This window comes from Prosopis cineraria, unplaced genomic scaffold (genome assembly GCF_029017545.1).
Source record: "Prosopis cineraria cultivar Desert tree isolate PC_DT_omini unplaced genomic scaffold, ASM2901754v1 PC6, whole genome shotgun sequence".
Lineage (NCBI taxonomy): Eukaryota > Viridiplantae > Streptophyta > Magnoliopsida > Fabales > Fabaceae > Prosopis > Prosopis cineraria.
Window position 1 is genome coordinate 13573683 of NW_026555337.1, and position 26147 is coordinate 13599829.

General features: G+C 32.7%; 1 protein-coding gene across 6 annotated transcripts; it reads left to right on the top strand.

The window, feature by feature from the left end:
• The first annotated feature begins 12183 nt into the window (after window positions 1-12183).
• On the top strand, window positions 12184-25419 carry LOC129313125 (protein EXPORTIN 1A). Of its 6 annotated transcripts, none has more exons than XM_054956030.1 (32): window positions 12184-12496; window positions 13334-13450; window positions 14897-14989; window positions 15089-15160; window positions 15539-15646; window positions 15719-15801; window positions 15911-16049; window positions 16130-16198; window positions 16272-16355; window positions 16513-16578; window positions 16677-16721; window positions 17053-17160; window positions 17316-17417; window positions 17789-17998; window positions 18218-18277; window positions 18584-18694; window positions 19240-19337; window positions 19445-19553; window positions 20866-20931; window positions 21033-21131; window positions 21212-21292; window positions 21403-21492; window positions 22185-22270; window positions 22655-22735; window positions 22819-23001; window positions 23206-23272; window positions 23410-23520; window positions 23655-23762; window positions 23849-23986; window positions 24070-24207; window positions 24281-24385; window positions 24793-25419. In XM_054956030.1, the coding sequence occupies exons 1-32, from the start codon at window positions 12398-12400 to the stop codon at window positions 24913-24915; spliced, it is 3249 nt and encodes a 1082-aa protein (XP_054812005.1). In that variant the 5' UTR covers window positions 12184-12397; the 3' UTR covers window positions 24916-25419. The 6 variants fall into 6 exon arrangements, with proteins under 6 accessions (XP_054812005.1, XP_054812008.1, XP_054812006.1 ...); XM_054956033.1 differs by having other exon boundaries at window positions 16278-16355; XM_054956031.1 differs by having other exon boundaries at window positions 12185-12496; window positions 17792-17998.
• Window positions 25420-26147: the final 728 nt, after the last annotated feature.

Genomic DNA, 26147 nt, shown 5'->3' on the forward strand with positions numbered 1-26147 from the left:
GTTCAACTCTTGCGATTCACAGAACAAACATTGTTATTCTTTAAACAAAAGTTGTTATTGGAGCTTGTTTTTTAATAGCAAAAATTATAATTGACAAGTTGTGATTTTTTATTCAACTCTTATGATTTACAAAATAAAAGTTATAATTCCTTAAATAAAAATTTTGATAAGGTCATATTATTTTTATTAAGGGTAAAATGATCCTTTTTCCTAAAAAAGTTATTAACAAAGAAGTTCTTAGGGACTTTAATGATATTATGGTATTTTGAGAGACTAAATTATCATTTATGTAATTTATAAAGATTTTATTATCATTTTTAAATAAAAAATATTGCATTGATCTAGTGCACTACGTTATTTGTATACTATTCAATAAAAGCATGTTATGTCAAATTTATTAAATTTTAAACGTTATCTCTCATTCATGTCATTTAAAATTACTTTAATTTCTTACATTTGATTTTTTTCATCATTTATGATAATTGGGGGAGGGGAAGGGAATGCAAAAAATTAAAAATACATTTTATTTGAAAAAAATTATTAAAAATAATGACATATAAGATCATATCTAATTTAATTGGTGCAATTTTATTGAAAATATCATAGACGAAGTGGTACTCTTGGTCTATGCAAGAATTCCTTTCAGCCTAAGTTTAAACTTAAATAATACAAATCCAAGCCCTAAATGATCAAATATAAGTATATTCTAAATTCCAAATTGCACAATACAAAATTAAATCTCCCTTAATCCTTATCTTCAAGGTGCTAATTTTCTCAGTCCCGCTTGGTAATTTTTTTTAAATCATTATCTATAATTTTGGGTCTTTTATTGTAATCTTTTGTCTTTTTTTGTGATTTTTAAAGTCATTTTTTGTCAATTAATGGTTAAAGTTAATAAAAATTAAATTCTATTATCTTTAAAAATTGAAGGAAAACATTACACAAAAAATGATTTTAGAATTCTAAATGCTCATGAACCTCTAATTTAAGGGCTAATTTATTCTTTCATCTTGGAACAAATTAAATGATTAAATTCAATAAGACTCACATCTTTTTTTTTCTTTGTCCTATAGGCATCATTTTATCAGAGATAATTCTGTTTGAGATATTATCAAACACTAAATCCAGGCACCTTTTTTTAATGGAAATTCAAACATTGATTCGTCATATTATGAGAGACTACTTCCTTTCGCTAGACCTCAATTCTCATTAGTTAAAAAGGCTAAAATCCTTAACTTAATATAAATTACATACTCATTTTACTCATGCTTTTGCGACTATTTTTGGGCAAAATCATTCATATGCACTACTTGCAAACCAAGCTTTGCAATTTTTTTTTATTTTGTCACAGCTTGCAAAGCAAGCTTTGTGGAATAAGAAAATTGCCCTTATTAAGAGAGATAACAAAAGTTTGGAACTAGCTTATTTGACTAGAAAGTGTCCACATCTTTCCCTTTCCTTAAATAATCTAGTATGTTCCCAATAAAATTTTCACGTTTTTCAATTTTTTTTGGTGAAATCACGCTTAGTAATCATTTTATTTATTTTTACATGTTCATCAAACTTATGAATTTAATTAAACAAACTTTAAAACGAAGATGGACTACGAAGATTCGCAACGTCAAATTATAAGAATTTATTTATGGGGTATAGCATTCGAGGAACAAAAAATTGAATTACTTCAATATTAGGACTAAAAGATTTGAAAATATTAATGGATTATTGAGTGCATAATCCATTTTTGGGCCAAACAATCAATTATACATAAAAATTACCTAAACAGCCAAATAAATCAAAATCAATTATAATTGATTATTGGGTCAGAATCATATTTTAATAAGGTTTTAGGAGGTTACTTATTGATTCAATTTTACTGTAAAATAATATATTTTACTTCTAAGTAAAGTTTAACAAATTTAATAATATTAAATACAACTTTATCAATAATTTAATTTTAATAATAATTTATACAGCTAAAATCAATTTTAAAAAATAATATCTAAATAAATTGCATTATAACATAATCAATTATGCCCAACTAAAATTCAAACAGCCCTAAAAGAAGGGCCACATATCTTTTCAATGGTTTGATATTCTTATTTTTTGATCTGTAACCTCTTACCATTAATTTGCAAGTGAGATTTTTCTATTCATAAAAGAAAATGAAAATTAACTTGTTTATGTATCACGACTTCTCAAGATTTGATATTCACATTCCTTTATTTGTAATTTTGTAATTGTTAATTGCAAGTGAAATTTATTTATTTATGAAAGAAATGGAATAGTTCCCATTACTTCTAATAAATAATAGTTAGGTTAATGAGTAAAATAGACCCTGAAGTGTTACATGAAAAGCCTCTGGATCCTGAACTTTTAAAAATGTGTAAAATGAACCCTAAACTTTTAAATTCATAGTAAATTAAATTCTATCATTATCTTTTTATTAATGCCATTACTATTCACCGTGGTCTTTAATTAAATGCTAGCGTGACAGTCCTTTGCTATGTATCATTTATTAATTAGCGTCATAGATCCTAAACTATTTCACGAGTTGTGCCCTGGATCCTGAACTTTGAAATTTCAAGCAAATTATCCTCATTGTTTATCTATAGAACTTTAACTGTTATATAGACCGAATTAGCCTCAGCATGGTTCACCACGATGAATGCATCATTTGTCGTGACGAATAACCCATAATTTTGTAAAATGACATTTTTACCCCTTTTTTGTAATGTTTTTCAAATGATTGGTATCTCATGCTTTCATATACTCTATTACTCCGATTTAGTCTTATTTTAAATAATTTTTATTTATTTAATGGTAAATACTTGGGACCCTATTTGAAAAGAAGTTTAAATGTCATAGGATTTTACAGACGATGGATGCGAAAGTCGACGATTCATCAACAAATTTAAAACTCAAATTAACTGGTTAATTAAAATTCTCTAATATTTAAACTTCTTTCCAATGAAATCCCAAGTTTTTACCATTAAATAAATAAACATTATTTAAAATAAGACTAAATCATAGTTATAAAGTATACGGAAGCATGAGATACTAATTGTTTGAAAAATATTGCAAAAAAAGAGTAAAAAAATAACAAAATTATGAGTCGTTTACCATGGCCAACGATACATTCATTGTGGCGAACCATGCTGAAACTAACTTACATAATAATTAACGTTTTATACATAAATAGTGAGGTAATTTATTTGAGATTTTAAAGTTTAGAGTCCAGGACACTATTTACATGATAGTTTAGAGTTTATGATACTAATTAATAAATGACACATTAGTATTTGATTAAGGCCCATTGATAGGAAATTAGTCGCTTATCCTCAAAATTACACTAAAGCTAACCCTAATGCAATATAGGATCACCTTAGGTCATCTCCCAAAGAATGGTTTTTTTTAAATCTAAAAAGTTATCTAGTGAAATAAATCAACCAAATTTTGTAGGAATTTAGTTACCTGGCTAATTATCTAAACTAATTACCTAATGTGCAAGTATTTAAAATGCTAGTGAAAGTGAGTGAAATGAACTTCCCTTTTCACAATAATGGAACCCTAGAGATTAGTTGATTTTAGACTTATTATCTTCTCATGATTAGGCTAACTTTAGCTTCCCTTTCGTCTTGACTAAAGCTGTCATGACTTAAGAAGATTATCCTAAGCCAATTAACCTAATTAGCTAACCTCCCTAAGTCTTAGATTAAAGTCCCTAGTTCAATTAACCAATTGGTGGAGATATAGCCAAGTGATTCACTCAAAATCCTCTCTCAACAGCCATGGTGAAACACATAAATTGAGCAACCACAAGATTATGTCAAGCTACTCAACAACACAAAGATTAACACTACAAGATTATGCAATATTAACCACAAGATATTCACTAATTGAAAAACACAAGATTATGTGCCAAACAAAAGAGTGGCAAAATTCAGTCATGGCTGTCCAAGGGAAGAAATTAAATGAAACAATCCTCTCTCTTTACATCAACATCAAATTCAAATTAAAATTTATAAGCTAAGATGATTAAACCTAGATTAAGGAATCTAACCATCTAGTAAAAAGAGAAGAGGATAGAAATAAAAGAACTTAGCCAATTTTGAGCTCAAGACTCATCCTCCTCTTCATCTCTCTAGGATTCCATAAAGAAACTTAGCCAATCTTCATCTTCAAGAACCCTAGTGATTGCTTTGAAGCCAAACTCCATAACTCTTGAATGAAGAGAAAGAGCTTCAATCCTTGTGAAAATGGAAGGGATGGAATGAAATGAAGAGAGGAGAAGAATGTATGAGTTTTTGTGAGGTTTGGTGGCTGAAAATGGAGGTTAGGGTGCTGGAAAATAAAGAACAAAGAGAGAAAATGAAGAACACTATGAACAAGAGAGAGAGAATGTGGAAGATGAATGAGATATGGTGTTGGATCCCATTTGGGGCTTAAAATGGCGTGCTCCTTGGTGTCTCCCACAGCTGAAGCTAATTAAAAATAAGGAAAAAGAAATAAAATGTAAATGGGAGCCTTGTCCACACTTGCAAGGTGGCAACTTTCTATTGGTTTTAGATGATTCCAATGTGTGCCTAATTTTCCCGGTGTCACCCACATCATTTTAGCTGATTTAACCCCTCAAAATAATCATAATTCACATGCAAACCATCAGCCATTGACCTCAAGTATTGACCTCAATTGCCCAATTGATGCACAAGCCATATGCCACCTATGTCACATAAATCACATAATTCAATTAAATAGCATATGATATAATAAAATCTAATTCATGTCCAGAATTAAATTCATATTAGAAGGAAAATTATTAAATTAACCAAGTTTCAGGCTGCATAAAATTATATAAAAAGTTCCACACAAAGGCAACCAAAAACTAGGACAAACTAAGACACTTAAGAAAGTGTTTGACTTTTTTATTTAATTACTCTCAAACTAAATGAATTTTAAAAATATAATTTCACCATTCATCAACTGGACATAAAATGCACTTTGTCAATTTTTCTTGTACATTTTTTCAAAAGTTCATTTTTGAACCAAAATGCCCCTGGTGTGCACTGACCTAAAACTTAGGCAAAGTTCCAAATCTAATGCAATGTGTGCACTTGAAGGTGATAAATTATTAATAAAATGATCCTAATTGACAAATAAAGTGGGTAACAAATGTGTTCTATCACCCATGGAAACAACAACGACATTAACAAAAAGTTAACAGTAGGGTTTAATTTGCGATAAATTTAAAAATTTAGGATCCATTTGTACATTAAGAGTTCAGGTTCAGAATGCTTTTTACACAATACTTCAGGGTACATTTTTCTTATAAACCCATGATAGTTTAACACTCATACTTATTGATTTGCAGCTTCATAACTAATAAATTTGTCTATTTACAAGAAAAGCAACAACTTAACTTTTCAATGATATTTGATTTCTAGTACTTTGATATTCTCATTTTTTTTTATTTGCAACCTTATAATCATTAATTTACAGTGAGATTGGTCATTCAAATATACAGGCATACTAATGTTTGTTATTGAGTCATAAATCCAAAAAAGTATTATTTGAGTCAAAAAAACAAAAAAATATTTTGAGTCAAATTGTTAAAGGACATTCTTTTTTATTTTAGATTTTCAACTTTTGTATCCTAAATAAGAATAATTTAATTTTTATAGATGAGCAAATTAGCTCCTAAAATATAGGTCCAGAAGCATCTGAGACCATAAAATAATATTTGTGCAATTTCCTTTCCAATTTTGGAAAACAAGCAACTAGCATCTTTTGTTAACAAAAGTAAATTTTGATCGTTAATTATCAGAAAATAATATCAAAAATATCAAAAATAGAAAATGATAAAAAAAATGACAGCAAGGTTAATTGGTCTATTTTTTGAATTATTTATTGTAATTTTGTGGTCATTTTTTTTATAATTTTTGAGATTCTTTTCTATTATTTTTTGGACAACTAATGGTCAAAGTTAACCTTTGTTAATGTCAAGAATCAAATTGCACCATTTTTAAACATTGAAGGGGAATATTTCATAAAGATGAGTTTAGGATCTTAGACGATAACATATTAAAATTTAAATAGAAGTGTTAAGCAAAAGAAGGAATTAGTTAGGAGCAATTTGGAGCAAGATTTGGTGTTCAAAGTGATTTGAGGGGAGGAAGTAGGGTTTTCTGTCCACAACTACCTGCAGTTGTAATATAAAAGGGGATCATCGTGCACGGATGGACATTTCTAAGAGAGGTGATACTCTCTATTCACAATAGTCCACAATTGTTCCTTCGGAAGATATGACCCGTTGCGGTTTAGCATTATTAGAAGTAGGGTATGCTCACAGATCACAACCGTTCTAGTTGAGTTTTTGCACTGGAGATAATCGGTCTGTTTAAAGGATAATGATGACAAATTAGGGTAAGTGGCTTCGATTGTGAATGGATATGCTTTTATATGGGGACAATCAGTGGCAGTTAAAATTATAAAATTGCTTTTCAAATAGTTGAAAAATGTAGAGAAATAAGAGATGGAGATGGAGAAATAGAGAGCATCATTTTGCCCTACTAAGGCACACCTGATTTGGAGATTAAAGAGCATTTTAGAGCTACCAATACTTGGGGTAAGTTCTTAAGCTCCTCTTTTTCTTCCTCTTCTTCTCTTAAGAGTTTTTGAGTTAGGAATTTTTTGGGGGGTGATTTTCGAGGAGAAATAGAGAGCATCATTTTGCCCTACTAAGGCACACACTGATTTCGAGATTAAAGAGCATTTTAGAGCTACCAAATACTTGGGGTAAGTTTCTTAAGCTCCTCTTTTTCTTCCCTCTTCTTCTCTTAGGAGTTTTTGAGTTAGGATTTGTTTGGGGGGTGATTTTCGAACTTATAGGGACATGAGTCATAACCCATTAACTTATATAGAATTAATGAAAGTTGTTTGAATTATCAAATCTAGTATTAATGGTTTTTGTGAGTTCATCAGAGTGGGCTCTTATTAATGGATGAATTTATGTCCTAAGATGCCATTAATGTTGGTGGATGAAGTAGTTAGGTGCCATTAATGGTGGATTAAGAGTTTAATGAAGTTAGATGGGACTAATTAAAACTAATAAGCCTAATGGTTGGTATTAAGCTCAAGGGCTAGGAATTTTGGGTGTTTAAAGCATTGGATGTATTAGAAGTGTGGTTACGATGATATTAATAGTGATTGGCATAATTCATTGTAGACTAATCATCTTGTGTATCATTTTGGCTTGAGATTGGCCTTGAAGGTGAATTTTTTGAGGGGTAAACCTTTGATCTCTCTTAAAAATTTGAGGTAACTAAAGAAAAATTTGAGGTAACTAAAGAAAATTTAATTGATACATTTGTTTGTTTAATTGATTATAAGAGTTTTCATAATTTGAATATGATATCTTGAATGCAAGTATGACTTGAAGTTGAATTTTGTAATGTAATCAAATGAATTGTATGCAAATAAATATGTGAATCTTGAGTATTATACGGTCTTATGGAAATTCATATGGAAGAGAATAATCATTGTTGATTTTTGCGATGTGCAAATGTGATTATGTAGAAAGCACGATAATATGAAATGATTATGATGATTTGGCATATTTATGGTATAGACAGTCGGGTTAAGGAAAATGATATCATGCTTTGGGTTGAGTAAATAAGAGTTAGCATGCTTGTTGTGTGAGTAAGCATGTTGTTGCATGATCATGGTTAGTAATAGTTTGCTATAAGGAAAGTAGCGTAAGCCTATGTGGTATAGCCACATTTTGATAATTGAAGGCTTATCCTTGTCTCATGATTTGTTGAGAGTTACTCCCACTGTTTGTTTGGGGGCTTAGACTTAGATTGTCTTTATTTGTTCTACGAGGAGTCTCACTTAGGAATAATGATACCTTAAGAATTCGAGAATAGGGAAAACTGTGGTCTGAAAATGAGTGTAGTGACCTTTGGTTGGGTTGCTCCTCACTATTAGTGAGCCTAGATAGTCCATTCATATGGACAGAGCCTTATTTGATTTAATAACTCATGGTTTCAATTGGAGGTATCGAGAGGTTACAAGGGAGGTGTTGATAATGTATATCATTATTATTTGTCACACGGTTGTTAAGTTGTGACAATGATAGTTTGTGATAAATTGAGATATGAGTATATGTGATTATGACATGATTACATGTTGTTTGCACACTTGCATGTTATAATTAATTGAGCTACAATTATATAGATTAAATGTATCTTAGTTACTGAGTGACTATATTCACCTCTTTTCTTAATATTTTTTAAGCATTATCTTGGGGCAAAATAGAGGGAAAGCGCTTGAGGCATAAGGACTTTTTTTCTTTTTGTATGCCTCTTTTATTTGCTTTTATATTTGTGTAATTTTTAATGATATTGCCAACTAGAAATTTGTTTTGGTTGTACATGCACCATTAGCATGCATTATTAGGTTGGTTGTATTTTAAGCCTTATAGTCATTGTTGTTTGATTGAGTGATTTCATCATAGCTAAAATACCAATGCAAGTATAGTTTTGATTGTATTGATGCAAGTGAATGGTTATTTTGATATTTGCAATGTTGAGAATCTCCCTCTGCCTTTTTGTAATTAAGGAGTTGAGGGTTGAATTTGAGTTATATGTGTAATATGATTGTTGTGGTGCATTGTAGTTGTCTCGAGTCCATTAAATATGATCTAAGTATCGGGTTAAGCTTTTGGCAGATTGGTCGGGTTTGGGACACCTTCTGATTGATAAGTGTGAAAATGTAATTTAATGTATTTGGGGTTCTAATTTGAACTAGTGTAGAACTAGTGATAATAGTTAACTTATAAAAAAAAGCTTTTTGTGAACACTTAGATTGTCTTAATTGGACATCAAATGGAGATTTGAGATATGCTAGAAATTGACCCCTGAATTTGTTAATTGTCAGTATTATGCTATCTGATTCTTTGCAATGTGTTGAGTCACATGGCACTTGTGTCAGGGTGCATGATGTAGTGAGAAGTTTGTTGTGGCAGATGACTCAATCTTTAGGTTTTTGGTGTTTTCAAATTATTTTTAAATGTCTTAATATAATATTGCATTTTATGCTTTTGCAATAGTTATTCTCTGGTTTAAACTATTATTGCTTTAAATGTTTAATTTTCAAAACTTGAGATCCCATGTTTATTATTTAGATAATACTTGTTTATTATTTGGATAATACTTATTTTTATTAAGGTGAATTTTTAGTTATGTAATCGGGGCAATAATGGTGTTATTATATAGATGGTTTTGGACATCTAGTTTGAGGATCAATTTATGCTCATTTACCCTTCAATTTTTTATCCTTAAATGCTATTCCCCTTTTATTTATTAACAACTATATTTATTAGCTAAACAAGAATTTTACCATAATTTTAGTGTCATTCCCATCATTTGTAAATGTTATTGACATGATAGTTGGTAACACTTGAAATAAGAAAATAATTATAAAAAGGATACTTGGAGAGTATAAAAGCTTTTAATGGTAGCCATTATTTAGCAGCATATTAATCCCGCCAATTTGTTAGGAAACTTGTGACTTCACATATAAGTTACTACTCAAGTAGAGTTCAATATAAATTTTTACATGTGATTTAATTACAAGATGATTGGACAAGTTGAATGGCCACTTTAACAATATTGAAGCTATGCATTGCTCAAAATATGAAAATTTAGCGGTAATTTCATCTCATAAAATTATAGAATATATATATATATATATATATATGTTTGATATTGATAATTCTACTTCTAATATGGACTAAATAATCCAAAATAATAATTCAACTAAAAAAAGATGTAAATAGTACTTTTGTTAGTTTTTAAATAAGAATAAAGATTCAAGACACAATGAATTATTTTATTAGATGATCTAGAATTAGGCATTACTAATTAATCTCAATTTAAGTAGCTATTTTATCATTTAAAGTTGGACAACACTCTCAAAAGCCCCACAAGAAATTACATGTTCTCAAAGACACATAGTTTAAGAAGGTTGAGTTCAACGTTGATGCCTCTTTTGTGGATTGGATAATTTGAAATACTAAAAATGAAGTAGAAAGCCTATTTACAAGAAAATTGCCTTAACAGAAACTTTTTGTCCATACCTACTAAAACATATGGAAAACTAAATGCAAGAAAGTCTATTATGAAGATATTATCTTGGATAACAACATTGCCTTCTTTTGCTCTAAACAAATTATCAACAACCTAAAGTTTCAATCCAAACTTGAAATTTCGAATAAAATCGACACCAGACATGAAGTTAGATGGAATCTACCAAATCTTGGGAGGGTTAGACTTAATGTTGATGGTCTGGTCAACTTTAATGGTGTAGCTAGTTGTGGAAGCTTTATCAGAAATGATAAGGATAACTAGATTAAGGGCTTTTTCAAAAATTTTAGTTATCAACCCAACACAGCAACTAAATTCACAGGGATATTAGAATGACTAAACCTTGCTAGAATGCTGATATTCTAAGAGTTAATGTTTGCTCAGATTCTATGGAGATGCCACCCTCTCTCAACAATTATCAGGAATATCAAAAATCTTATTATGAAAGACTGGGAGATTACCTTTGATAACTTTTACATAAAAGCTAATAGACGAGCCAATCTTCTAGCCTACAAAGCTTTGAGCAAAAATTTTGATATTACCATATTTGATAGCTCGCCCATGGATTGTAGAAGCCTTATGGCTTCAAACATGAATTTATTTTAGACTTCTTGCACAATCTTTATTGTGGGCTTATATTAAAAAAAACGTTGATGCCTCTTTTCAATTCTTTTTATGTTGTTTCCTTTCAAGCATCCTCATCATGTAGGGTAAGGCTTGAGTTGGCTCTAGTATAAACTCAAACTTAGATTTGTTAAGTTTGTTTTTATTTTTGTTTTTCGCTGTGTGGTTTGTGTGTTTCCTCTAACTCAAAATTGTTTTTGATATGTAGTCATTTTGTGCTTTTTGTATAATTATTTTATTTTTAATGAACTTGGTCTTCATATAAAAGAAATTCTTAATTTGAGTCAGCCAACTTTTAAATAAGGGAAAATTCTTCTAATATAATTATTTTGATTTGCACTATTTGAATTTAAATTTTTATTTAAAAAATATTGTGTGTGTTTTCATTTGTTTGAAAGAGCTATAACTAGTAAACACCTCAATTTTGAATATATTAATAACCAAAACCTTAATTTGCTATGAATTAGACTATACTTTTACCCATAATCATTCGCATTGCTTGCAAAGCGATTTTTCTAGAAGATAGTTGTCCTTATTAAGAATATTGTCATTGTTAAGAAAGAGAACAAAACATGGAACTAACTAATTTCAGTAATTTGACCACCAAGGATCCTTTTCATTCCCCAAATTTACAACCTAGGGTTCCAAAATATATTTAACTCATGTACATAAAATTCTCAAGCTTATTATTCTAATCAAAGAAGAATATAATAATATATAATATAATCCAATAACAATTTTGCCAAGGAAAAACAATTGAATCCTACTCTCCTATTAGCATTATGATTTTTTGTTTTTTCGGTAAAAACTAGCATAAGATTTTTTATTATACTCATCATGATGATTTTTGGCATAGCCTCATAATATGGGATGCACAGTGACTTTCAAAAATAATTTCTGACTAAATTTGTACATTTATCTTAATATTAACACAATTCTTCAAATCATTTACTTTTTTTGGTGTTATTTGATGGTTACCATTACCGGTTAACTAAATTTCAAACATATAGCATGAAATTTGTAATTAGAAGTCACATTATTTATATCTTTATAAATATTATTGTCATCAATTTTCATTTATAAATTTAATATCGATTCAAATTTAGTCAGATAGTATTTAAATAAATGATAAAATTCTCTTAATATATTTTCTATTTGCATGAAAAATGTCAATTGCATTTCATCTTACCCAATAATCATTGATTAAACACTAAAGTTTGTGTACTCATTCTCATCACCAAGATTTTTACCAGAACAATAGCATTACATGTAGCGAGGCCATGCTTCTGTTCTGTTGTGCTTGCGGGTGCCAAATGAGCTGTGAAGACGGCAAACAAATCCCCAAAGTCATACGTACCCCCACCCACGCACACTCTCTCTCTTCCCCAACTCTGCTTCAAATTCAAGCTGTCTTTTTTCTCTCACTATATAAAGTCTAAACCCTCCCTCCCTCCCTTTTCTCCCTCATCCGAAATCTCTCCGGAATTTCTCTCGCTCTCTCTCTTCCACCTCCTTCTTTCTCTATAACCTTACGCTCCTTCTAGGGTTTTGGCTTGTTGCTTGGTGGTGTTGTTGGTGGTGGCCGTACACCTTCTAGGGTTTATCACAGCCCACCGTGTTAATTCTTCACTATGGCTGCCGAGAGGCTCAGAGATTTGAGCCAGCCGATTGATGTGGCTTTGCTTGACGCCACTGTCGCCGCCTTCTATGGCACCGGATCTAAGGAAGAGGTCAGGGCATGGTCCCTCCTGTACTTCAACATCATTCGTATTGGTTTTTCGGGGAGCGCGGGAAAATGGTGGGGGTTGGGGGGCCAATTGGGTGCTGGTTGAATGTCTCTAGTGTCACTGAGTGTTTACTGGAACTTTAGGTTTTGGTCTAGAGGGTTCTAGTCGCTCATTACTGTTTTGGTACTCGAGAATGTGTGGGGCGGTGGAATGACGCGAGACTTACGGTTTTAGGGTTTAATTCTCGTAAGGTTTCGCTTTTGTGTTTATGTCTTCGAGGAGATAGCGTCCCTTTTTAGATTTAGTGTGAGGCTCTTTTATTTGTTTAGTGAAAAAAATCTGTAAAATGGAGTTTTGGCTTGCCATTATCATTTAATTCTTTGTAAGCTGGTCATCAGCAGAATCCTCGTAAACTTTCTTTCCCCCCTTTTTACACGATTGAATCGAAAGATCAAATGAATGGTCGAACATACTGTTATTTTAGCATATTTAACTGATATGTAGTGTGCCTGGCCTTCTACAACTGCTTTGATATATGTTGAAGTGCTTGAATGAACAAAATCAATTCGATACGAGCTTTGAGCAATTTCAAATATCAAATTTCGTGTTCTGTCTTGTCAATGTGACATGCTTTACTCAACCTCGTTAAAATGAATGTTTATTTTTATCGGTCTATTTATTTATTTATTTGCTTGTATCGTTATCATCAATATGGGTGCATGGCAAAATAGCCAGTGGATATTTCAGAGGCTGTTTCTAATTCTATTTCCAGCTAGTAAGCGAGTTCCCCCCTTAATGTTCAACCTTGCAATTTATAGCAATTCTTTGTCTTCATTGCAGAGAAATGCTGCCGACCAGATTTTGCGTGACCTGCAAAATAATCCGGACACTTGGCTGCAAGTCATGCATATTTTACAAAACACTCAAAATCTGAATACCAAGTTCTTTGCCTTGCAGGTCAGTGTTTTTTCAGGTTTGATCTGTACAAATTTTTATGCTATGTGGGACGAATTCTTATGCCAATTTCTTTTGTATGTCTGGCACATAAAGGCAGAGTCCACTACCAAGAGAAAAGTAGTATAGGTATTCGCCATGATCCCATGGCCCATCTTCATGTAACCAATGCCTATTGTTTTTGGTAGGGTCATTGCCCAAATATGCAAATTACAAACATTAGCCAATGCAAAATGCTCTAGGAAGCATTGATTTTGATGTGGGCACAAGACAAAAAATCTAAACACACATCTCCCTTTTTTATTTTTCAAGTGTTTGTGTTTTATTGATCATGATAGACGCATGATATGTGGCACTATGGAATTTTTAGTTGTTGCGACTTACCCTGATTTGATTAAAAAAAGCAACGTGCCCTGCTTTGTTTGGCTTGTAGTTTGGATCAAGATGAGGATATGTGTGATAGGTTGATCATATCAGTAATGCGTCATATGCTTGAGAAGTCTTATTCTAGTGGGCTTTTGATTAGGTATAGCAGTTGTAATTTGAGATTTGACTGAAGTACAAGCAGTTTGAGTGGAATTATTTGAAGACTTGCACAAAATGCTTGTGTATAATCCATATTTTTTCTAGTCTCTTAACATGCATCTTTAATTTTAAGGAAGCTTATGGCATCAATGGTCTAGTAATTTATCTTTGTCTATGAGCCAGGCTGATTTTGGTGTTCAGAATGAGCCTAATGCCAATTCTGATGTAGCTGCTGCCTTTTGTTATGGGATGGCGATTGCCCAAATGCATGGGTTCGGTCCAATCAAGTTCATGTCTGGTGTTGTGTGGAGACATTTTTGCGGTTATTCAAGGAAATAATGGATTTGCCAATACAGATAAATAAAGAGAATTTCAATCAAAAAATGGCCAAAAAGTGGAGTTTACATTAAATTGAGTGCACTTTTAGAAATGAGGTTTTTTGCTCTTAGGAGTCCAATTTTAACATATATTTTTAATTTTACTGGAAATCTGGGGTCGATAAATGAATAGGGTGGACAAAATGCTAAATGTAGAGGTTAAAGAGTGGATAGGTAAATGGATTGCGCGATTCTGCCTAACTTGGCTCAGGTTTGGCCCAAAAATTTTGTGTGTCAGTATTATCTGGACTTTAGTCCATTGACCCCCAAAAGTTATGCCTTGGTCAACAGAGCTGGTCAAGCATGCCATGGGTTGAACCTTCCTGTTCCTGGATCAAATTTACCTTGAGATAGGGCCATGAGCCTTTAACTATGATGGTGGACCTTTAAATGATTGAGCCCATTTGGCTGTTGTTGCAGTGTCTTTAAAAGCATGAATTGTTAGCTGTTAAATTATGGTTTGTTTGAGAATCTTACCTATAACTTTTTTTCCCCCCTGTGTTTTCAAAAAAAATGATGTGTCATTTCTCTGTTGTCCTGCTTACAGGTTCTAGAAGGTGTGATTAAATACAGATGGAATGCTTTACCTGTTGAGCAGCGAGATGGAATGAAGAATTTTATTTCTGATGTTATTGTAAAGGTATCAGCCATACTTATAGAAAGTCAATCTTTTCTCAACAATAGTTTTCTTGGTGCCTGCTCACAGTATTGATGTATGTATATATATTTGTTCATGTAGCTTTCCAGTGATGAGGCTTCGTTTCGAGTGGAAAGGTTGTATGTCAACAAGCTTAACATTATATTAGTTCAGGTAAAATACTGCAGCTCCATAATATTACTTTGATGTTCATTACTTCTGCGGTTTTCTTTTTTATTGGTCATTCAATGAGTATATTGTATGCTTTCCTCACCTTCATAAATTTTAGATGCTCTGAGTCTCTAACCTTCTTCGTCTTCTTTACTTTTCTTGTGATGCCTTATGTTTACTATGCTAATTTGTCATGTTTAAAAATAGATTTTTTTTCAATCTACCTTTTAACTTGTTAGGTAGGTTGTTGGTTTGCCCATTCTTATTAGTATGGGTTGACAAACTTTTTTTTAATGGAACTCTCAGTTGTGCTCCTGGTGGCATATATTGTATCTATTGATGATTATGTGCTGTACATAATGGTTGGTGTATCTTATGCAGATATTGAAGCATGAGTGGCCAGCAAGATGGCAAAACTTTATTCCTGACCTTGTTTTAGCAGCTAAAACTAGTGAAACAATTTGTGAGAATTGTATGGCGATATTGAAAGTGAGTCTGTTGTACTTTTATACCTCAAATTTGATTCCTTAAATCAATACATGACATAGCATGTTCTGTCAGCTTCTGAGTGAGGAGGTTTTCGATTTTTCAAGAGGAGAGATGACTCAGCAGAAGATAAAAGAGCTTAAACAATCATTGAATAGGTAACTGTTGACAGCTTTGTATTCCTGAACAAAACTGGTCATACTTTCTAGGTTATCTATTCAATCAGTGGATTTGCATTGACTGAGAAATTTACTTGGCTGTTTACAGTGATTTTCATCTCATCCACGAGTTATGCTTGTATGTCTTATCTGCATCCCAGCGGACTGAACTCATTCGCGCAACACTATCTACATTACATGCCTTCCTATCTTGGATTCCCTTGGGATACATATTTGAATCACCCCTGGTTGGTGCAGTCTTCTCCTTAATCAAAAACCTTTGAAGGAATGAAATTTGTAATCTTATTGGTATTTGTCTACTTTACAGCTTGAGACACTCCTCAAGTTTTTTCCAATTCCAGCATATCGGAACCTGACATTGCAATGCCTAACAGAGGTATATGTTGTATCATCTGAGTACTTTTGTTTTCTCCCAATTTTTAAAAAACGTCACTCACTTTTTTCTTTAGTTACAGGTGGCAGCCCTTCAATTTGGGAACTATTATGATGCGCAGTATGTTAAGATGTATAATATATTCATGGCTCAATTGCAGGTTTGTTGGATGGGTTTCATTACCATGTCATGTGCTATGTTTTAACTTTATCTCATGTCTCTGCTTCAGTTTATCTTCTTTTGTTTTGCCCTATTTGTTCGGCTTTATGCACAATTTTGTGGCTGATTATAAGATGACTCTTCTATTTTTTTTAAAGCAGAGCATACTCCCTCCTACTACAAATATACCCGAGGCTTATGCACATGGTTCCAGTGAGGAACAAGTGAGTGTCTGTAATTGGCTGAGGGGGGAAATTTGTGATTTGCTTGATATCTCGTGTATTATCTGCCTGAGACCTTGGCTTATTTATTTCAATTTTAGGCATTTATACAGAACCTGGCGCTGTTCTTCACTTCTTTTTACAAGGCAAGGGTTTTATTTTTCTTGGTTTTCGTGATTTGATGAGGATGCATTTCTTGTTTATTTTTCTGGACACTACTATTTTTTTCATGACAGTGGTATGTATCACTTCAGGAATGAAACACTATAATAAATTATATCATCCACGTCATGCATGGGACATATTTAAGAATTGACCTAATTTTTCTTGCATACCAGTTTCTAAAACAGCCTCTGTTCCCCAGTGACTGTTCCATCTTGTTTTCACTGGTCTTATCGTTTTTTTTTTATTTTTGGTTTGCTTATCGGGGATTCAGTTCTCTATTGATGTTAGTTCTGGTGCCCTTTCTATATGCAGTCTCACATTAGAATTCTGGAAACTTCACAAGAGAATGTATCTTCTTTGCTATTGGGTCTTGAATATCTTATCAACATTTCATATGTGGATGACACAGAGGTTTTTAAGGTATTTTCAGGTTTACATTTGCCTTAAATTTGTTTACACTTCTGTTTCGAATATTCACTTATTTGCGTGCACACCTCCCTCCCTCCCTCTAATCTCTATCATTTGCCTTATTTGTGTGGATTACTTGTCCTGTCTTTGTTTTGCTAAAATAACAGGTTTGTCTGGACTATTGGAACATTTTGGTATTGGAGCTGTTTGAGGCACACCGCAATTTGGAAAATCCTGCTGTGGCTGCTGCAAACTTAATGGGTCTTCAGGTGTCTCTCTCTTGTTGATAACCTCAATTGATTCCTGAAACTTATTGCAAATCTCTTGCAACTAGTTTTCTCTTGTCCTTGTCCTCATTACTATATTGTCTGTTAGTGTATAATAAGTGTCAGAACTAATGGCCTAGGCCCAGTCCAAGTCAGTGTTTGATTATATTGTTCTGTCTTAACACTGAACTATATATTGAAAATTAGTTATACTCCAAAGTTAAGAACATTTAGTATTATTCCAATCTCAATTGTTTGGTTTACTGTCATTTTTTGTAGTAAATCAAAATAATCTCGTGTGATCGGTATATTCAATTTCATCCTGCCCACTTTACATGGAAGTGGTGCTTATTGATGAATTTCAATGGATCTAGCAGGTTCCAATGATGCTACCTGGTATGGTTGATGGTCATGGTTCACAAGTTCTTCAGCGCAGGCAGCTTTATGCTGGCCCAATGTCAAAGTTGAGAATGCTTATGATCTGTCGTATGGCTAAGCCTGAAGAGGTTCTTATAGTTGAAGATGAAAATGGAAATATTGTTCGTGAAACAATGAAGGACAATGATGTTCTTGTTCAATATAAGGTATCTAATGACACTTTGTTCTGCTAGAATTGCTGCTATGTGTATATATTATATGTATACATTAGTATGTAGGTATATATACGTATTGAGACAGAAACACGCACAAAAAGATAAAACTTAGATTTTCGAAGTTTACATCTTTTAGATACACAAGATGATATTAAATTTTGAAAAACTTCCATTTTTTTCCTGGTTATTAATCATAATTTGATCAAACAGAGCATGAGAGAGACTCTTATCTACTTGTCACATCTTGATCATGAGGACACTGAAAAGCAGGTATGTGATTCTAAAATTGAACAGGCTCAGCAGTTAGGAATGCATAAAATTTTGTAGTTTGTTCCTTGTAGTTTTTGATAGAGTTATGATAGAAACACTTTACTATTGTTTTCTATTTTCAATTTTCAAATTGTTTGACATTTTATTTAATGGTAACATCAGAATATGCTTTTTTGTACCTATGTTAGCTTCTTAAATGTTAAAATAAGTGTATCAAATAGTTTAATGCTTAATGAAATTGCTGCACTCCTTAGCCTGCATGGAATCTTGATGTGAGATTGTCCTTCTTTGTTGGGTAATATGCAGATGCTGAAGAAATTAAGTAAACAGTTAAGTGGTGAGGATTGGACATGGAATAATTTGAACACGCTCTGCTGGGCAATAGGGTCCATATCTGGCTCTATGATGGAAGATCAGGTACTGCTTCTTGTTTCAGGGTTAAAATTTACATGATAACCCAATAGACTTGTTACAAAATAACCCTCCTTATATAAACTCATAAATCCCAAAAGTTTGATGGTAGTTGGTAGATACTGGCACAGGCAACATGTCATCCAGCGTTTCATGTGAAAATAGTGCCATATATCAATGCGGGCCTTTCCCTCCATGATGTCCCATTCTTTATCCCTCATCTCTTGCTTTACAAACTTCCAGACTTAACTCATACTGTCCCTATTATTTCTTCCACTTATTTTTCTTGACTTCATTTATGGTTGATTCACTTTTTCTTACTTTTTTTTGTAGATTGAGTCATCCAACAGCTAACTTTCTGACTTTTATGATTTATGTGATGATTTATATTGCACTCTTTTTTTTATTGAAAAGAATTGATGCATCTGAAAAATCAATTACCTAGAAGATTAAAGTTTTCATAGATATATTTTGTAATTTTTTTAACAGCGTTCTCTTTGTACTGGTGTTATGTCTATTGCTTATGGTCTGTATTTTTGGATCTTTGGCAGGAAAACAGATTTTTGGTTATGGTCATCCGGGATTTGTTAAATCTTTGCGAGATTACTAAGGGAAAAGATAACAAAGCGGTTATTGCTAGTAATATCATGTAAGTCTTGTTTATTCGGACCTTTGATTTTTGGGATTTTGCTTTGATTTTCTTGAAATTGAATATTACAATTTTCACTATTTCTCTATAATTGCTTCTGTTGGCAGGTATGTTGTTGGGCAGTATCCACGCTTTTTAAGAGCCCACTGGAAGTTTCTAAAAACTGTTGTTAATAAGTTGTTTGAGTTTATGCATGAGACACATCCCGGAGTTCAGGTTATTTATTCACCCTCATGGCTTTCATAGAAGCAATGAATTTGATTAATTTCTTTCATGCTGAAACCCCACGAGAACACATGCATGTAAAAATAAAGCTTATGCCTGTCTTTAATAAGTTTAATATGTATGCCATCTCTTATTTATGTTCTGCAGTTTACATTTTCAAAAAATTGTACTCTCTCTATTAAAAAATGTAAGGCATTTTTAACCGACTCTTACCCCCCAATAAAGTAGTTACTTACTTTCAAATTAATTCTATTTTTTCATATTTATCCCTATTAAACATCCTACAATAAATATAAAGTCATTCATCAGCAGGGGCACTTTTAGGAATAAGATAATGATTACACCTCAAAAGACTAAAAATGCTTTATATTTTTGAACATTCAACTCCTCAAAAAATGCATTAATTTTTTAATGGAGGGAGTATGTTTTAATAAGTTTATGCTTGTCTTCAATAATTTCTTTTCTTATTTTTTGGGAATTAGTTGAAAGAATATGGAGTTAAATGTATAATTAATAGAAGTTAGAAACCATTTAGTCAATGGATTGAGACAATGGAAAAAAAGCTCACTTTCTTCACCTTTTTGCCCTTTTACTTTCTTTTTCCTTTTTCCCTTCTTTTTTTCTGCAAAAAGAGTATGGTTATGTACTTGATTAATTATATTAGTACTAGTAATAATAGTTACTGGGGTCTATAAATTTTTTCTCACATTTTGGCTGCCGCCATCTTTTGTTTATGTTCTGTGGCTTGTAACAGTGCCACTCTTCTATATGTTTTATATGGACAATAATTGGAAATATACATGGTTTTATAAATGTAGTCTTGTAAAACAAAATACTCCCTCCAATCCTAAATGCAGGAATTTATTTAGGACTTTGCTTTGGTCTTAAACGTAGGACTTCAATCTCCTTTATCTCTTATATTTATTATTTTTTCTCCCAAACTACCCTGATTGATTGCATGCATTAGTATGTGCAATAAATAGTGTGGTTTCTAATGTAGATGATTAAAAGGAGGGATATTTTACAGAAATCAGCACACACTTTTTTTTTTTAACTTAACTAATTTCATTAATAAATGTGATTTAGTTATCTAGCTCCTACCTTGAGGATCAGAGGGAGTAACGAATTGTAAATTATAAATATTATAAAATATGCTGTAAAGAAGCAGCCCGTTTAACCTAGTAACTTTTATATATGATGTGATACATTTTTATGGTTTCATTTTCTTACTAGTGACATTTAAGTATACATGCTGCTGAATTTGATTCACTTTGACAGTACCTCTATGCTTCATTTCTTTCAGGATATGGCGTGTGACACTTTTTTGAAAATTGTTCAGAAGTGTAAACGTAAATTTGTAATCACCCAGGTAATATGGGCTTTAGATAGCTTCTCCCTAAGAAAATGGAAAGCATAAGTGAAGTTTCCTTGTGCATAATGCCAGAATATTCACCATCATTGTATTTTCAGGTTGGTGAATCTGAGCCATTTGTATCTGAACTTCTCTCAGGCCTTCCAACAACCATTGCGGATCTTGAACCCCATCAGATTCACACATTTTATGAATCGGTATGCCTTTTGGATTTGTGAGATCTTGAATACATTAAGATTGTCCTTGTTGTATTTATTAACGGTGCTTCTTGTTGTAGGTTGGCCACATGATTCAAGCAGAATCTGATGCCCAGAAAAGAGATGAATATCTTCAACGATTGATGGAACTTCCAAATCAGGTTCTTTTTTTGCTTGAAAAATCTTGTCTGTCCTCACTTTTCCCCTTGCTGCATCTGTGGGCTCGTGTTATATTGCATGAGTGTTTTTTTCATCATGCTGTTTCTGGCAGAAATGGCTTGAAATAATTGGGCAGGCGCATCAAAATGTTGATTTTCTGAAGGATCAGGAGGTGATCCGGACTGTGCTTAATATATTACAGGTACATCTTTCTAATCAATCAATGATATATAGAATCATTGCATGATCTAATTTATCTGTGGATTTATACGATCACATTTTTTATATGGTATGTACTAGTTGCAAACTTTTATATTATTTGGTTGTTTGATCTGTACTCTGCTGAAGCTCAAGTTTTATTTGACTTGGGAATGAAATTTTTCTTGGCATGTTATTCATTTAACGACAAGTAGCCAAATAAAACAGACGTGGGCTTGCTTGACTTCTAACTTCGGTAATGTATGGATACTTAAAATTGGTCATGTATAGTTACGCCAAACGAAGTAAAATTTTATTGAATTTTGATTGGTTTATTTCCAATTGTAGTTGCAATTATATATGTTTTTTTGGCCTCCTGGGGCATCAAACTATTTTGTTGTCTCTAGCAAATTTGTCATGCCATGTACTTTATTTTTTTTAGTCAATACCGGGTATTTCATTGGTAGTTTATGGATAAGGAACTGTTAAGACTAGCAACAGTAGCAGAAGGTTCATCCCATCATCTCACTGTTTGACAGTTGGAGTCATCTATTGAGCCCCTTTGCTAGTATTAATCTCTTTTTATGTTTTGGTTTCCACTATGTGTTGATTTGCAATGTGATATATAATATTCTTAGGTCTTCATCTTGATTATTACCTTGGGATAAGTAAATTGTCACTCGAATCACTCTGCAGACAAACACAAGTGTTGCATCTTCTTTAGGAACATATTTTCTGCCCCAAATTACGTTGATCTTTTTGGACATGCTGAATGTGTACAGGTATGTTTATGTAATACATGGATATATTGAAATGATCTATCATAGCAATGCGTACATGTATGTTTGTTTTCTGTTTTTAAAAATAAAAAAATCTTGTTTGGGTATGTGTTTTGGATTTAGACGCTTTCAAAATTGTTCTCATTTTTTTGTTTTTTTGTTTTTTGAAAAAATGGAAACAGCTTAGAGCTGTTTTCGTTTTCTTTTTTAATTTTTAAAACACTACAATTGACTATTGTAAACCATTATTGGCCGTTTTTTAAAAATTGATTTACAGAATAGTTTTTAAAAACAAAAATGAAAACAATACCAAACAAGCCCTTATAATCTGTTTGACTTGTTTCTTCTTTGCTGGTAATTACTAATGTTATTTGATTTCTGCTGCAGAATGTACAGTGAGCTTATATCAACAAGCATTTCAGAAGGAGGCCCTTTTGCATCTAAAACATCATACGTAAAACTCTTACGGTGAGATTGATTGAGAATATTTTTATCTTGCTCAGACCATGTAACACTTGGAATATTTTTACATATAATGGCATTTGGTGCAGTTCGGTGAAGAGGGAGACACTTAAGTTGATCGATACATTCTTGGACAAAGCTGAAGATCAACCACAAATTGGGAAACAATTTGTTCCCCCAATGTTGGATCCTGTTTTGGGAGATTACTCTAGGAATGTGCCAGATGCTAGGGAATCAGAAGTTTTGTCACTTTTTGCTACAATTGTGAACAAGTATTCTTCTCTCCTTTTGTTTTATTGATAATTCTGTTTTTTTTTATGTACCTCCTATGCTTTTATATGATTGAAGTATGGTGCTTTGGCATTTCAAGTTTTCATGTATAGTTGTGTCATCTTTTTGGGCTTTTATGTTAGCCTAGCCCAAAATTGGAAAGGGATAGATTGACATTTTCCCCCATGTCTTTCTCGTACTTGCAGATATAAAGCTGCAATGGTTGAAGACATACCTCGCATATTTGAAGCTGTTTTCCAGTGCACACTGGAGGTAAAACTGTGGGCTATTTAGCTATGGTGTACAAGAACTAGACTAGCATTAGATGGTGATATATGCGAGAATAGATTGATTGATTTGTTTTGATCTATTAATTCTGTATTACATGCCTTCTTGATGTGCGCCTACAGATGATTACAAAAAATTTTGAAGATTACCCGGAGCATAGGCTCAAGTTCTTCTCTTTACTCCGTGCCATAGCTACCTATTGTTTTCCTGCATTGATCTGTTTATCAAGTCAGGTGTTGTTTCTTGTATCCTCTCTTCCTTCCCAAAACAAACGGCATGTCAATTAGTTAGACTTAATATGACACTAGGACACTGAAATTTGCTGCCTCTGTAGTATGTGACTGATGTTGTTTGTGATCACTGGCAGCAACTAAAACTTATCATGGATTCAATTATATGGGCATTTCGGCATACTGAAAGGAATATTGCTGAAACTGGGCTTAACTTGTTGTTGGAGATGCTGAAGAAGTTTCAGGTATGGTTTGTGTATATTATTTAATATTTCATATCATGTGTTGCCAGCTCTCTTACCCCTTCTTTTCTTTTTTGGGAATCAAACAGGCATCTGAGTTCTGTAATCAGTTTTACAGGACGTACTTTTTGACAATTGAGCAAGAGATATTTGCTGTTTTGACAGACACATTCCACAAGCCTGGGTTCAAATTACATGTTTTAGTTCTACAGCATCTGTTCTGTCTGGTATAGTATCGTAGTTATGATTCATCCTTGTCCTGTTTACTTAATCATGGAATATATTGATGGAAGAGTTTGAATTTCTTCAGCTGGAAAGTGGTGTCTTAACTGAGCCAATCTGGGATGTCGCTACAAATCCATATCCTTATCCAAGTAATGCAGCATTTGTACGTGAGTGCACCATAAAACTTCTGAGCACTTCATTTCCCAACATGACTTCATCGGAGGTAAAGTGAAAAATAAATACTTATTAATTTCTAGCTGGTCAGAGCAGATGAATTCAATTTAAGTAATTTTCAGGTTACACAATTTGTCAATGGACTTTTTGAGTCTACCAATGATCTCTCTACATTCAAAAATCACATACGAGATTTTCTTGTACAATCGAAAGAGTTTTCAGCTCAGGTAGTATTTTCTTGTACGAGATTTTCTTCATGTAATATTTAATTCATTGTATTATGCTATACTGAGGCTTTCCTTTGACCAGGAATGAGTTAAGTTCGGATGTGTGGTGTGCATCTAGAATTTTTGACATTGCATCTTGCTAGTTAAAGTCTTCAATTATTGTGGAACTGGATGTCTGGCAGTTTTGTGGTCATCATGGTGTGTGCGTGTTTGATGTTTATTGCAACACTGAGTTTTGACATTTATAACTGCTGAACATTACGCATGTTCTCGTTTTTTTTTTTTGTGCTTATTTTTGTGTGCACATGATTGCCACTCTAAAATGAAGCGCAACATTATGATGATTATATTTTTGGCTCCATGGCACATCTTGTCATATCTGATCTCGACAAACTTGGTTGATTCAGGATAACAAGGATCTCTATGCAGAAGAGGCTGCGGCTCAGAGAGAAAGAGACCGACAAAGGATGCTGTCTATTCCGGGACTCATTGCCCCGAACGAGTTGCAAGATGAAATGGTGGACTCATAAATCAGGTTACAGCAATGGAATTGACATGACTTTGTTCTCGCAGGTGCCTCAATCGAAGTTGTAGAGTCTTTGAAACAGAAGTGCACCATTTTCCTCCCAAAGTTTAGGTTTACCCTTCCTCCCATGATATTTCGCTTCGGGATTTGGTTTGGCAAAAAAAGTTGCTGATTGCAGAGGTTTGGTTGGCGGGCGATACTGCCTTTGTTTATTGGGCGAGTGTAGATTATTTTAGTGGCTAATTTAGGAAGGTAATATTGAGTCCTCTGTAAGGGAATTGGTGAAAGGCTTCTTTCCAATAGAATTCACAAAATGGACTGATTGCACGACTCAATTCCTACTTATTCATTTCTCCTCTTAGATCTGACCTCCTAACCTCTGGCGGTTTGTGCAGAAAACCCTTGTGTTTTGATATTTTTGTATTTCTTTTTCTTTTTGAACGATCAATTTTTAGGGCAATGATGTACACTTGCTGCATTTAATATATGGGTTGTGTTATTAGTGTTTTTTCTTTCCTTTCCTATTTTTTCCCCTGGGAACATGTATCCTACATCAAATTTTTCTGGTTCAACTTCTAAAGCCTGAAGTCAATTGGCTAAACATCCGGATATTCTATGTAGGTCATCAATGTATTGAATGAAAATCAATCTGTTATGGATTGGTGGTGAAAAGTTTTTGTAAGTTTGAACCGTGTGTTATATAGGGAAGGTCAACTTTAGGAGGAATAATCGTTTCCTTTAAAGGTTTATTAGTGAAGTCGCCTCATGCATCTGGGACTCACTGTATCTAACATCTAAATTCTTGGCATTTGAGAATTAGACGTGTGTGCTTTATATTTTAAAATCTTTCATGTAGTTGTTACCTTTGTTGTATGTATATAAAAAGAAACAATTGAACTAAAAATTACTTATTTGTAAATCAAAATTATATTGTATTTTTAATATAGAAAATTATGATAGTAAAAGTGTAACTTTAGCTTTCCAATTTCAGTATATCTCAATCTAAATGGTAATGTTACACGAGTTAACGCTTGGCACGCTTTGGGAATAAAAAATTTTATTGACATGTTGGCCCTATTATCTCCCCCCCCCCCCACCTTTTTTTTGGTTGTCATCTGAAAATTTTTGTAATTTTTTTTATATTTTTGTTTCGATAATAAATTAATATATTAATCATAGTTATAGTTTTTGTAAAAATAAAAATTAACATTTTTGAATCAACAACTTTTATATGAA